This window comes from Hyposmocoma kahamanoa, unplaced genomic scaffold, assembly GCF_003589595.1.
Source record: "Hyposmocoma kahamanoa isolate Upper Pololo Valley unplaced genomic scaffold, ASM358959v1 99879, whole genome shotgun sequence".
NCBI classification, from domain to species: Eukaryota; Metazoa; Arthropoda; class Insecta; order Lepidoptera; family Cosmopterigidae; genus Hyposmocoma; species Hyposmocoma kahamanoa.
The window spans coordinates 9,869,786-9,884,220 of NW_020656077.1; the positions used below are offsets into that span (position 1 = coordinate 9,869,786).

At 36.1% G+C, this 14,435-nt stretch overlaps 1 protein-coding gene across 2 annotated transcripts in view; it reads left to right on the plus strand.

Moving 5' to 3' along the window:
* Nucleotides 1–11,250: 11,250 nt before the first annotated feature.
* The window catches only part of LOC113239470 (proclotting enzyme-like), a 32,619-nt gene continuing 29,434 nt past the window's right edge, over nucleotides 11,251–14,435 (plus strand). The window contains exon 1 of one of the 2 annotated variants that reach the window (XM_026476495.1): nucleotides 11,251–11,563. In XM_026476495.1, coding sequence (XP_026332280.1) covers nucleotides 11,518–11,563 — 46 coding nt within the window. In that variant the 5' untranslated portion in view covers nucleotides 11,251–11,517. The remainder of the gene's footprint in view (nucleotides 11,564–14,435) is intronic. The other variant, XM_026476497.1, reaches the window with a different exon arrangement.

Below are 14,435 nucleotides of genomic sequence, written 5' to 3' on the forward strand. Positions count from 1 at the left end.
TTACGGGATAACTCCGGTATTTGTGAACCGATTTTCATGATTCTTTTGTTGTCGGAAAGGGGGTACTTCCATAGTGGTCCCATTACATTTTGAAGAAAATCATACACCTCGAAGGGTGGCTGTTCACGCATGAAGATTCATTTTTATAAATAGCGCCTAACTTTAATTTAGGAGCAATTACTTTAATGGTTGATTTTGCTATTTCTCCAATTCAAGGCGTTTTTCTCTCAATATACTTTGAGTAGTGAGAACCGATTTTTATTATCTCCAGTGTCAAGTCCTGTATAGTGGCGAACTAGGGGATATTTAAATAAAGCTTAGCAAATAGACTTAATTCCACGTACTTTTGAGGTCGGTTTTTTCTGTTTGTTCTGATGGTAAGCTACACGCCTGGCCATTACTAATGCAATGCCACTCAGAGCTTTATATCGCAAAGATCACAGGTGACGGGCGCTGCTACTGCACCCTTGAGACATAAGTTGACAAGTCCCATGTGCCTGTAATTTCACCGGCACACTTAACACTTCAAAACCGGAACACAGTAACGCTGACATTACTGCTTGGCGGCAGAAATAGGTAAGCTAATCACCAGGTGCATGATTCAGTCGTCCAGTTACTTAGGATCATAATAATTATAACTTTTTCAAATTTATAATTATGCTGAATCGTTTAATTTTTGTTTAAAATGGATTGAAACGATGTATAGATGATTAGCGTTTCCGACACGCGTGACTTTCTATTTGCAAGTGGTTAGGCGGAAAACGGGATACACGGGACAATACGTTAAAAAAATGGCGCGAAACCGTAGCAGCAAGGAAGCCTTGTCGCACGCGCCTGTCAATTGTGCGTCCGTCTGAGCTACGCGTGCATTCTTTTTGACAGTATTATATTATTGTACAGACAGACAGTCATTAAACATTTCGAAAGCATCATAAATACAAACCACACGTTACAAAGGACATATACAAGGTGAGCTTATCTTTAGAAGAGATCTCTTCCAACCAACCCTAGCCATGGTGTAAAAGTGAAATCTACGGGACTAATTATTGTACAATAGAATTTAAATTGAAATGTGAATAAAAAATATAAATGACAAAAATATACATGTGACATACATACAGACTACATGAACTTTATATACATAAATACATACGTAAGCAAAACATATATTATAATAACAAATTATTAGTTTATGCGTATGTTATCGATTAACTATCTAACACATTCGACTGGAAGTGCTCTTTTTATTTGTGTTTGAAAGATGCCACCTATGGACTGTCACGAATACCATGAAGCAGTTTATTCCACATACGAGCTGCATTTACGGTAAAAGAATTGTGGAAAAATTTGGACTTGAATTGGGGATATAATAGTTTTCTAATGCCACAGGTACGTTTTGGGCAGGAACTGGGGGATAATGGAGAAAAACGGGTGCAGAAATAATGAAGGGGTAATTGGAAAATAAGGGGGTATTGTAGAATTTTATAAAGAAGACAAAGAACGTGCATATCTCGGCGAAGTCGGATTGGGAGCCATTTCATTTCGTCATGTGTTTTATTTATAAAACAATTATAAACCAGACGTCCCGCTCTGAAGGGAAGAAAGGGTCACGTTGGGTCTAATCGTTTCGCGTCAAAACTAAGCGCGGAGTTATACAAAATCCGTTACCAACCGTAAGAACTCGCGACGGCAAATCGAGTAATAGGTCCCAGATCCTACGCAAAACTAAAAACTGTAAAACGTCGAAATGTTTTATATCCAATTGTATTTTTTTGTATTATTATTGTTTAAATCAACTTACATCTCAGGGTGACGGGAGCAGTGTCCCAGAGACCTTTGCTATTTCAAGTTCAGAGTGGCATTGCAACTGTATTGACAGTCGTGTTACTTATCGCACGACTTGTTCGTCCTGCCACTTGATATTATAAAAAAATCCATTGACGTTAAATTGTAATATTGCAGTAATGTGCATTATTCGCTCAAGGGCACTTCCCAAAACACCCAGAACCAACTTACAAAAGTTCAGGATTACCTCATCCAGCGCCCACAGAACAAACCGTTGGGCAATCGAGGTCGTCATACTGACGAATACATACATTACTGGAATACAATAACGTATATGACATGCGCATAATAAAAGTTATAAGAAATAAGAAAAAAAGTATGCCAAAAAGTTGCATAACTCAGCATCTGAGGACTATGCTAATTACGTAGCCCTCGCTGATGAATAAGTTTACCAACTTTCAAACGAGAATGTTTTCTGTGCTTGATGCACGGCGGTTAATTTTAGACTTTTCGAAACTTTAATTTGAGCAAATGAATGAATGAATGAACGAATGAATTAATGAACGAATGAATTAATCATGTTTTATTTATTTCTCAATCACAAAGCAGGCTTAAGAGTAAGGAACTTAAAGTTAATACAAGATTAAAAATTGGTCAGACTGTTAATTTTTTAATAACAGTATCATCATCAAAAATTTAATTAATAACAGTATCATTTATAAATCACAATGATTCTTGCTGTCAATTTGAAATGCCATAACTATTGGGACAGACATGTCCCAACCCTCGTGGAAGTAGAGTCACGTCAAAAATGTTTATTGCTTCATTAGATATATAACCCACATCCTCTCTAATTCTTGCAACTCGATCTGCAATGTCGGTCGGCAGAGTTACAAGAATTGGAGAGGATGTGGTTTATATTTTTCTGTACCTAATTCAGCAATAAACGATTTTGACGTAACTCCACTTATGTCATTCTTCGATGAGGGGTGCGATGTTTTTGCTTTTTTCCTCTCGCGCGCATAGTGAAAACCCCTGACATTTTCTAGCGAGCAATTATAAAGAGCTTGACGGCGCGTCGATTAGTTTGTGTCTATTAGAGTGAGATGTGCTACCTGTCTCACTCTGACGTAACGCACAGCACTGGTGCATTTCAAACAGATAGCATCAACTGTCACCTGTCACGATAAAAGTTAGGGCGCGAGTTCTCACGTCAGAAAAAGAAAGGAGAACAATCATCCGTCGACATCCTGTCCTAGCATCACGTGTTGTGCGGAACGTCTTACTAAATCGTTAAATTAAGTATCAATTAGTGGAATACGAAGCTTATTTTTGTAAAATCTCATTGTACTCGATTAGGAAGGTGATTATAAATCAATAGTGTGACCAATTGTGTTTTAACCTCCTCGCCCGAGAACCCACGATCTGAGTAAAAGAAAATGGCATCCAAAGAGGGAGATAATACTGTACCCGTGCCTTTAAGCTTATTTATCAAGCTTGTTATTGTTCTTAACGAAGGCGTCGTTTACAAAGTTTCCGCATAATTTCCGCGAGCGGAAATTGTGTTTCCTATGTAGCTCTTCTTATAATTTAAAAATCTAATACAGTACTAAATATACTCTTATTCCATTTCTAAGATCCGAGCTTATAACTCCTGGGTTATGCCTGTTCTGATGTACACATTTGCCGTGCTCAGACGGACTCACGACGATGACCTCTCACCGAATGCAACATCCGAGATCAGTGTATGTTTGTATATATGTGGGTGCAAGCATGCATGTTGAAAATCGACCATAGCAAAATAAGTGCTTCTGTTAACAGTTACTAAGATTACATATAACATATAAAGAGACTAGCCTCCACGATATCTATGTACATACTTGACTAGGCTGCATAGCCTATGAACATTGTCTTTGTCATCAATAATTTCGACTAGACCGTATTTTTTTTCTTTTACTTAATTTATTTTTCGTTTTAGTAATATAATACTTAGTTATAAATAGTTAGTTAATATATTGTGCAACTAATAGCAACTTTGCCAGGGGCTTCACGTTAATTCCCCAACTACGAATAAACATCAAAGGTAAACACTCTATATTATCTGCCTGTATAGCTCATTCCCAATAGGCATAGACTGTCACGTCTGACCAAGGTACTGCGGTACTAATACTCTTTGACAAAATTCAACTTTGATGAATACTTAATACTTTAGAAATGTTGAATATGTGCCTATTACTATTATCCCACATAAGTAGTTTTATATCTTTCATATAAGATAACTACACTTTTAAGGCTTCATTGGTCGTATTTGCCAACGAACAATAAATTTTCAAAATGAAATCACTCTCTACCACAAACAAGATGTTACGACTATTATATGTCTAATTAGAAAGCACGTCATTCCTTTATTTTGTCCATCCTCTAAGACATCATCCTCTTTCTTTTTACATGCAAATTATTAATCGTTGTAATTATTGGGCAACACCACTTAACTTTTTAAATTGCTAATGTTTACGCACACATTCATACGCGTTCCAAGCCTACGGCCATATTGTGTCGTCCCATGGAGTATATAACCAGAAATAGAGACGAAATGTCATTTAATTTGTTTGAAAACTATTCTGCCATATCATTACTGTGACAACTGCGCTCCGATTGGCCAGCCCGAGTTCGAAACAATTGACGGGTGTCGTCAACTAATTAATTCACTTCAAATCGACCAGCTAACTTGAGCTTTGCTATAATGGACGAAAATTGCAAAATTACATATTTAATAATTATTAATACAAAGATCGAACATCTCAGAAATATTCAGAAAACTCAGAAAAATTCCTTCGATCCAGCCGGATTCGAACCGACGTCTTCTAGCATACCGTGGCAGACGCTTTACCAACTAAGCCACGGAACGAACCAGCGGAATTTTTCACGAATTTTCCTATGTGCTTGTTATCGTGTCTTTGTATTTAGTTTTTCAACGGCTTTTTAGCCGTAGCGATCTATGAGAAATCTATGTAAGTTTTATCACCCAGTTAGAAACCTTTACAGCTACCAGCCCTGGCGAGAGATGTCGCTATTCACTGTATTCTAAATTTTTATTTAATTTATATTCAATTATTTTTATATGAAATTACTCCACTAGTTTGTTATAATTATTAATACATAGATCGAACACTCAGAAAAATTCCCTTGATCCGGTCGGATTCGAGCCGACACGTCTTCTAGCATACCGTGCTCAGACGCTATACCAACTAACCCACGGAACATTGAGAACACGTGTTTACACGAGTGTTCGATCTTTGCATTAATAATTATAACAAACTAGTGGAATAATTTCACTAAAACAATTGAATACATATTTAATATTCAATTACCGATGAAATTTGATTCCGTTTATTTTGTAATTAGATGTTTTGCTGTTTTTCCCACACCACCGAATAGAACAGCACGCATTGTTAAAGACATTATATTTATCACAATAAATATAGAATGTTTTTGGAATATACGGAGACGTACACACAGGTCAGTTGTTGTCGCTGTGGTATTCAGCTTTCTAATTTGTAATGTCAGTGCAAACGAGAGTTGATATTTGTAAGTCATGTATCACTGATGACTTACCAGAAATGTATGTCCCTTATTTCGCCTCTGTTTCTGGTTATACAATTTGAAACGGGGCAGCAAGGCCGGCTACCTTCATCGTTGTAGTTACAGGAAAACTCTCTCTATCTAATCTAGAAGACTATCCATGAATTTTGAAGATATATTGATTGGCATTCACAGATTTTGAAAAAATGGTACAGTCTGTAAGATAAAAGGCAATTTATGCAAACCTTTTTTTTATGCCATTCGATCCGGTCTCTGGTAAGGATCGATAGTCTCTATGGGACCAACTGAGGTAAGAGTACTCGAAATGTCAGAAATCGCAAAAAACTTTTTACTATACATTTTGTAGGGACATATCTAGTCATCACTTATTCTAGGTAGTTAAGGAAATTAACAAATTGTATACGTATTATGTATTTTAAAATAAAAACAATATGTAACGAAAAGCAAAATAACATAAAAAATCTATGACCGATTCGCTCTCTTCCGCAAAGAGCAAGTAGCGGTTGCAACTTTACTCCAATTCATTTGTTTCCGCATTTGAGAACATTTTGATTAAAAATCGTATTAAAAGTGACAATTCTCTATTAACAAAACAAAACAAAGCTGCTCGAAATTTAAAAAATAATTTTACGATTATAATTTGGTTTTATTTAATTCTTATTTGTTGACTAATTTGTTAGTTTCTTTAACTAACTAGAATAACTGATTACTAAATATGTCCCTACAAAATGCATGGTAAAAGGTTTTTTGCAATTTCTGACATTTCGAGTACTCTTACCTCAGTTGGTACCATACAGACTATTGATCCTTACCAGAGACTGGATCGAATGGCATAAAAAAAGTTTTGTAAAAATTCCCTTTTATCTTGCTAACTGTACCATTTTTTCAAAATCTGTGAATGCCAATCAAAATATCTTCAAAATTCATGGATAGTCTTACAGAGCCGTTTTCCTGTAACTACAACGATTAAGCTAGCTGGCCAAATTTACACCCTGTGTACTCGATGTGTCGTGCATACGAATTCATACGCGTTCCGAGTGTAAAAGTTTACAGAAGTGTTTACATTCAGTTATTTCAATCTTAAAACAAAGCCTATCACTATTGATAGGCTTTTGTTTGGAACCATTTGGAACATATAGTTTCTGTAATGTTTTTGTGTATGTATTGAAGTCATTGATGTCCAGAAATTGAGTTGCGGACACCAGTTCCACCATGATATTTAAATACCTATTTCTTTTTCAGGCTCCGCGACGCGACAATAACAATAACGAAGTTATAAACTCGCCGAATAATGCGGTTCGTGTGCAGATGCGCTGTTATTATCATAACGATCCACGTGAGGAAGAAGGAGAAGAAGAGGACAGCTTCGAAACAATGCCTCTCCCGGAAATTCTTGTCGAACGCCAGCAAAACCGGCCCGTAACTTATTACGGCAATGAAGAACTACACTTCTAAGTTTATCTTTAACTATCCTTCCATCATCTAGTCCGCATCAATTATCATCTAGTCTACATTTAGCCACCTTCAGGCCTCATCTCCGTCTGCAGGCCGACGGTCTTACAGTTGGATTAACTCGGTAAGTGAATTTTACTTATTACTTCTCTCGTAACACCGCTATATAGGATTTTTTTTAAATGACAGACCCAGGCAATAAAAACTTTATGGTTTGTTAGAGTAGTTACCGAAATAGCAATTAATATTAGTTCTTTTACCTCTGTTATAACTTCGATATCCGATAAATCGGTATAAAATCATCACCGGCACCTTTAGTTGTGGTATGCGTCTACGGCTGCATGTATCGCGTGAGCGGTTAGGTTTTCGCGATTGTTGCACATAGGAAATGAAACTATTTTTCCGGATTTAAATCGCGTATATTAGTTTTTTCAAACAAACCAACGTTTCGCGCCTTTTACAGGTCCCATGGTCAGTCAATTGTGACATAAATCCGGAAAAATAGTTTCATTTCCTATGCATAATCTTTGTTGAGGATTATATCTGTCAAGTATGTGTTTAAAAACAGAAAAGTTATTACAAATTTAAAGACTCGCTTCCCTTAAATTATTAACCGACTTCAAAAAAGGAGGAGGTTCTCAATTCGACTGTATGTTCTTTTTTTTGTTTATTTGTTTTTTTTTGTATGTATGTTACGCGATAATTCCGGTATTTGTGAACCGATTTTCATGATTCTTTTTTTGTTGGAAAGGGGGTATTTCCATAGTGGTGCCATTTCATTTTGAAGAAAATCATCCACCTCAAAGGGTGGCTGTTCACGCATGAAGATTCATTTTTATAAATAGCGCCTAACTTTAATTTAAGAGCAATTACTTTTAGCAATTATTTAGTTGTTTTTCTTATTTCATCAATTCAAGGCGTTTTACCCTCGATATACTTTGAGTACTGTCGTAGTGAGAACCTATTTTTATTATCTCCAGTATCAAGTCCTGTATAGTGGCGAACTAGGGGATATTTCAATAAAACTTAGTACAGACGTAATTCCACGTACTTTTGAGGTCAGTTTTTTTAGTACTCTGTACTGAGATTATCGATAACTGAAGTTATCAGCTTACGCACATTAAAACAATTCATCCACTAACATTAATTACGTACACAAATATTACTAAATACGTCGACTGCAATGTAATACTTGTTAAGTGCCTAATGATTCATGCGTTTGCTTAAAGTATAAATGTAAAATCCGCGTTGGCCAATCAATACCGAGAATGAGCCGGGGCCAGTGCTGCAACCATATCCATTGTGTTTATTAAGCAGGAAAATGTTGTATATATACGTTATTTTATAGTCGCCGTATATGTTTTTAATTTTAGTTACATTGTAAAGTATTCGTAAAGAGTATGTACAATAATACATGTGGCCGTTTTTGTTTAAATTAACTATATAAAGGACGCACACATTTTAAGTTTTAACCGATTTCGAAAAAAAAGGAAAGGTTCTCAATTCGACCCTACTTTTTGTTTTTTCTACATATATGTTACGCCATTACTACATTTGTGAACCGATTTCGTTGATTCTTTTTTTGTTAGAAAGAGGGCACCTCAGTATTGGTCCGATTTAAATTTGAAGATAATATTCCACCTCTAAGGGTGGCAAACTAGGGGATGAATCCGGTTTCGCGCACTTTCCGGTAACCGATTCTAATAAAACTTGGAAAATACATGTAATTTCACGAATGTTTGAGATCGGTTTCTTTTATAAAAGTTATATTTGATGTTTTCAATCAAATTTAGGCGGGAAACGAGCAAGTATTTTTTAAAATTTTCACCCACCCATTTATTTGGGTAGTCAGACTTTCCACTATATATGCTCTCTTTTACCTATTGGGGCCCCGGGGGATCCAGATGACCGGCACGACACATCTAACTCGTTCACGCCACAGGTGGCAAACCTACATATTTAGCCATATAACATGTGCGGCGCGCCCTCACGGACTTCTGTTGCTACTTGGTTTTTAAGATATCTATTTTTGTAGACTTAGAGCAAAAAAAATATTTCGAATCAAAAAATGGTTAATGGTTAATGTGCAATGGCAATCTAGAATTAAAGACTTACGTACGTACGAATTCGTACGTACGTTCTCTGCCCGGCTTTGTGACCGGCGCGTCCTAATCGTAAATTACTCCGTATAGGCTACGTCGCGGTTGAAATGCCTGGTACTAAAACTATCTCCAAAAAGAGTCAAATACAACAACAGAGTCAAGTACAAATGAGACCAAAAACAGTTCTATTAGCCTAAATAATTTTTTGAAAATTCTGCCGGCGACGAACGTGTTAATATTTTTGTTTTCTTTCTATTTCTCACTAATGTTTCGTGAAACTGTGATTTTATAAATTCCTTCTTGCGTTCATTAAGCATTAATAAATGTCATCCTTGTTGTTTAATAAGTAAATTTTCCCAAAAAGTATAAAATAACGAAACAGTCTCTGCGAAACAATGATAATGAGATGGGTAGATATTCAAGTAGCATATCACACGTCTTACATTATATTACAATGAGAACGGAGTATAAAATACAATAGGAAAATAAATAAACGTAAGTTGCAGATAACAGACGCTACAAGCGAAACTCCTAGCTAATGAGCTTTCAATTTGCTACGTTGAAACCTCCAGCGAACTAAAAACTTTTTACTGCTAATTCCATTAAACAACAAGCTTACCGATGATCTTTCAAACCTTCAAAACTTCCATCTTAAGCTTAGTTACTCTGTAGTATCAGTAGACCTCCTTGTGATAGAGTTCGTCCAGGGAAGTACCCACCTAATTCTGCCGCCAAGCAGTCACGTGAGCATTACTGCGTTCCGGTTTATCCGGATTAAACAAACAGCATTGTTGTAACATGGTTGTTACTAAACTCAGTCTCAAGTAAATAGAACGGATATACTATGTAACAGCTCTTTATGTAAAACAGTTTTAAAAGTAAACCATATACCAGAATACCATAGAAAGAGGGTCCCTGACAACCCTGTCTAAGGCACCCGCCTTAGAATTAACCTCCTACATCCCAATGTACGTACTACTACATACTTATCAACATGTTTTACATATAAAGTCAGAACTTAACAAAAAACTTGGAGAATACCGTATAATAAGAACAATTGTAGCAGTAGAGTTTCCTTACTCGTTCGTACTGGGAAGTACTGCCATCTTACCTATTTCTGCCGCCAAGCAGTAATGTCAGCAATCATTCAACTATATTTCAAAATATTTTATGTCCGCAAATATTACAGCATAGAAATATCACAGTACACGAGTCACAAAAATGAAATAATACATTACATTAAATTTAAATTAAAAATACATATTACTGATAAGAGTCATGGGTCTCAACCGCTGCCACTATCCACCTATGCGTTTGTCCGCATGCAAGCACATCCACTGGTGTAGCAGCGGAGAGTCCCGCCGGTCAGTAAAAACGTTAATGCAGCCTCTGTCACAGAATACTACACTCCAGTTTCGAAGGGTTAGGCTGCTGGTGAAATTACAGACACATGGCGTTTGTCACCTCATGTCTTAGGATGACGGGAGCAGTGGCAGTGCCCCTCAGATCTTTGCGAATTAAAGTTCTGACTGCTTAATCATACCTAATTACTGATATTGAAGTTTGAAATTAATAATCCAAATTCTAATGCGTGACACGAAGTTATAATAAATAGGTTCACAAAGAACAGTACCTCTAATACCACGCCATCTTAATTTTTTGGTCATGTTCTGTTTTTAATGTAAACTATGTAAGCCTTATTGTATTTACTAATATTATGCTCAACAAATTTGTGAAAACAAATAAAGATACAAAAAACTAAATCCGAAAAAAAAAACTAAATAAAAACAGCGATTATCAAAACGTCAAATTGGCTTAGTCTTTATTGGAGGTATTGAGTGTATATATCAAAATTAAGTATTCATATTGCGAACATGATAGAATTTGCAGGCAAATTGTTTATTATTATAGTTTTCATTGTTTAATTAGGCTTTCTGTACTTTTTCTATAAGCATCTGACAAGACACAACAGACGAATGATTTGTTTGGTGTCTTGTGTCTATTAGGCCGTCGTCTTTCGGATATCAGCCTCCATAGTTATCCCGTGGTTAAATTGGTTGAGGAAGATGACAATTGCAGGACGTAATATTATATAATTTCAACTCGAGACCGTAAACACTTTAGAACGTGACCGGTACGCACTATAAAAATTCAGAAAGCTGATTCCCTGTGGGTTCGAAGCAGATTGTTTCGTCTGTTGCAGTTTTAGGGCAGAGTGTGGTCATATGTTGGCGGATAGCTGTCTCCCCACTGATCAGCCAACTCACCAGGAAAGTAAAAGCATTACGCGTCTCGAGCAACGGCTCACTGCCCGCCACGAAAGTGAGCGCGCACCACGCGTTCTTTTCTCAAGCCAAACTTTTTTGGGACCACACCGCCTCTCCTCGCCGATCTTCTTTTGTTCTTTTTGTTGGACCCTTCTCAGAATTTGTCGTTTACTTTTATGGCTTTACAATTTTAACAATCGTTGAACTTGGTGTGGCGTCCTCGCTATTTCATAAGTGATTATAGCATGTTGTTGTACCGCACTCAGTGAAAGTGTAGTGACGTAACCGTTACATTAGACTCAGCGATTATGACGGAAATCGACCGGCTCGGGAAGCGATGTCTCACTGTATTTGGTGAGTTGTGTGTTTTTCTTTGTTCTTATTTATAATGCTGAGCGTTTGTACAATACTTTAAAACGTATTATAGGTGATATACAGTTGATATTATGAATTTCATGAATTGCGATTACCTACGGTTTCAGCATCGATTTAATCTCTGATTGATTAACATTGGTTAATTGTACAAGTGTATCTGTGAGATCTACTTTCCCTTTCTTTATTTTATATTATGAAACAAATAACGCCTGTCTTCGTGCTTCGCAGAAGAAATAGCGTTTTCAGCTTAGTTCTTTTTATAATTATTTTCGCAAGACAAATAATGTTTTAAACGACCTTGAAAGCGGAGGGACGCAGAAGTCAATATTCTCGTTAACTAACTTTGTTTCAAATTGTCTAATAGAATTTTAATTCGAGATAGAAACAATGCTTTATAATCTATGGTAGTTGTAAAGGTATTTCTTCCTAAACTAACTAAAAAAACTATTTTTTTCCGAATGCACCCGACTACAAATTTTCATGTCTAGTAATTATCAGATTTATTGTCTATAGTAAATTTGAATTCAGAATTCCCGAATGTACCATTTTGGAAAGTGACGACAAGGTCGATGATGTAGCATACCTAAATATAGCCTATTCACTCTCGTCTTGAAAGGGTCCAAGTTCGCCATATAAACGAGGAAGCGAAACGCCTCGTCTGAATCCTTGGTATATTATCCTCTAGTGATAAAAATTGAAAACCTGTGCCTTTTGTGGGTTTAGTTACGATTGTGTCAGAATATACTATTCTAAAGTTTTTTAAACAATTTAGTTTACATTGGTGAAAAAATTTTCGGTAATTGTAAAAACTCGTACGCACATTGTACAAAGATTTCGAAGGGGCTTTCTTTGTACTTATTCATTCATTATTCAGCGCAAATAAGAATCTTTACCTCAATGCATTTTAGGAGGTGAGGTGGGGGACTACCCCTCGCGTCCCGCAACCCGCGCGCTGATAATTAATATGAACAAAATAAGAACAGGGGGAGAAAATTTGACACTGATTAGACGTCGACAAGCTCCCGATGGCGACTGACGGGGCAGCCGGGGGCGCGACTCGTCATTACACGGCTGGGCAATTTTGGGAATGTGAATTTTGTAACTGTAGGGCTTCATTTGTAAGCCAAAATTTAGCAGGTTCCGTATAGTACTTAAAAAGAAATATCTCCATACAAAAATTATGTGCAAAGTTAAATATTTTATTCTTAAATAATTAGTTTTAGAGTCTACTGCGTATTCGTAAGGCAGATTCCCTTGAAAAGAATGAGCGAGAAACACCAGGGGTGGCCTTTTGTAAATAAACATTTGTGAATATTTGTCATTTACAATATTTATTTGAAATATCATTAATCGAGACAATCTCCAAGAACTAAGAACGGATCACTACCATGGATTTTCGGCATCTAACTACGCGGAAGTTCCTGTTATACTATAGTTTTAAGCCTCTTGAAAGCCAAATTTTGAAAATCAGTCGGTATATCATTAAAGAAGCGTATACATTGCCATTTAAATGGATTTGTGAAGACAACTTTCATTTATTTCTCGTACTAATGTTATGCATGTCACAAAAAAATGTTCATAAAAATATTATTCTTCTTTTCATTAAGGTACAGTGACGCTTAATATAGTTAATTTCTCTTTCAAAGACTATCTGTGCGCCCCAGGTTGTAAATTGCCCTTAAACTCAAGTTTCTGCATGGTTCTATTAATATCGACAGCATTACCCCGGAGTCGTTAAAAAATAATCTGATTAGCAATTACAAACATTCGCACGAGACGATTTGCTTTCTCCTTCCTAACGCGTACGACAAAGTAATTGAAAACACTGCCGGCATCTCTGTTCCCTGCTAACAAAGATCGGTACATTCAAAGCTGTACTGGGTGTAACAAACGTAATATTGTTGCTTAACAGTTTGTGAGATTGTAAATAGATAGTTTTGTGAGTCTATTTTCCATAAAAACCACTGAGGGCGCTGGATAAGGAGTTTCCCAAAAGCAGGCCTCAAAATTATTAAAATATTTGTTTTCTTTGATAATCCAATAATTATATATGTTCATGAAATGTTAAATATTGAGAAAACTAAATAAAGACGAAAAAATCTTAGGTAAACGATATGAGTTGGAACTTTCTTTGTAGAGTGACATTTGACACGTTTAGATACTCGTATGTCTCGGAACATTTTGTTGTTCCAATAATTTCATAATTATCGTGAGAATTTTCACTTCGAATCTTGCCTAAAAGTAACCTTTTGATAAACTGACTTCATTGTTGAGATAAAATTTCGATATCCCCGAAGCCACGTCTGGGATGGCGCCAATTAGAAATGACGCCGCTCGTTCCCGCGTATCTCTCAAAATAACAGAAACAGTGAAAGTGGACACGTATCTTGTGGAACAATGGAATGAACGCTATAATTTGTGACAGTCGAATACGTTTTTTGTAACAGTTTCGCATCTTATCTGTATATATATATTTTCTAATGAAACTTTTGTAATATGTTCATTAAAAATGTAGGTTTCAAAGTAAAAAACAAAACAGATAAAGTTATTTGTACGTACTTAATATGAAATTAATCGAATCGATTCATAAATTAAACGAAAAATCGGCGGGCGCGAGATTATTTACGATTATGGCCAATCGATCATGCGATACCGATGCACGCGACGAGCATTGAACTTCGTTTTGTAAGTTGTAATTATAAAACATTATGATAAATAAGCCTAGAAAAATAAAACACGAAAACGATTATGCATTTTAACATCCCTAACTTAAATACAGCAAGTTTTTTTTTTATTTAAGCCGATTATCGGTACGTATAGTCCGTCTGTTTTGAAGATGTAGTGAAATGAT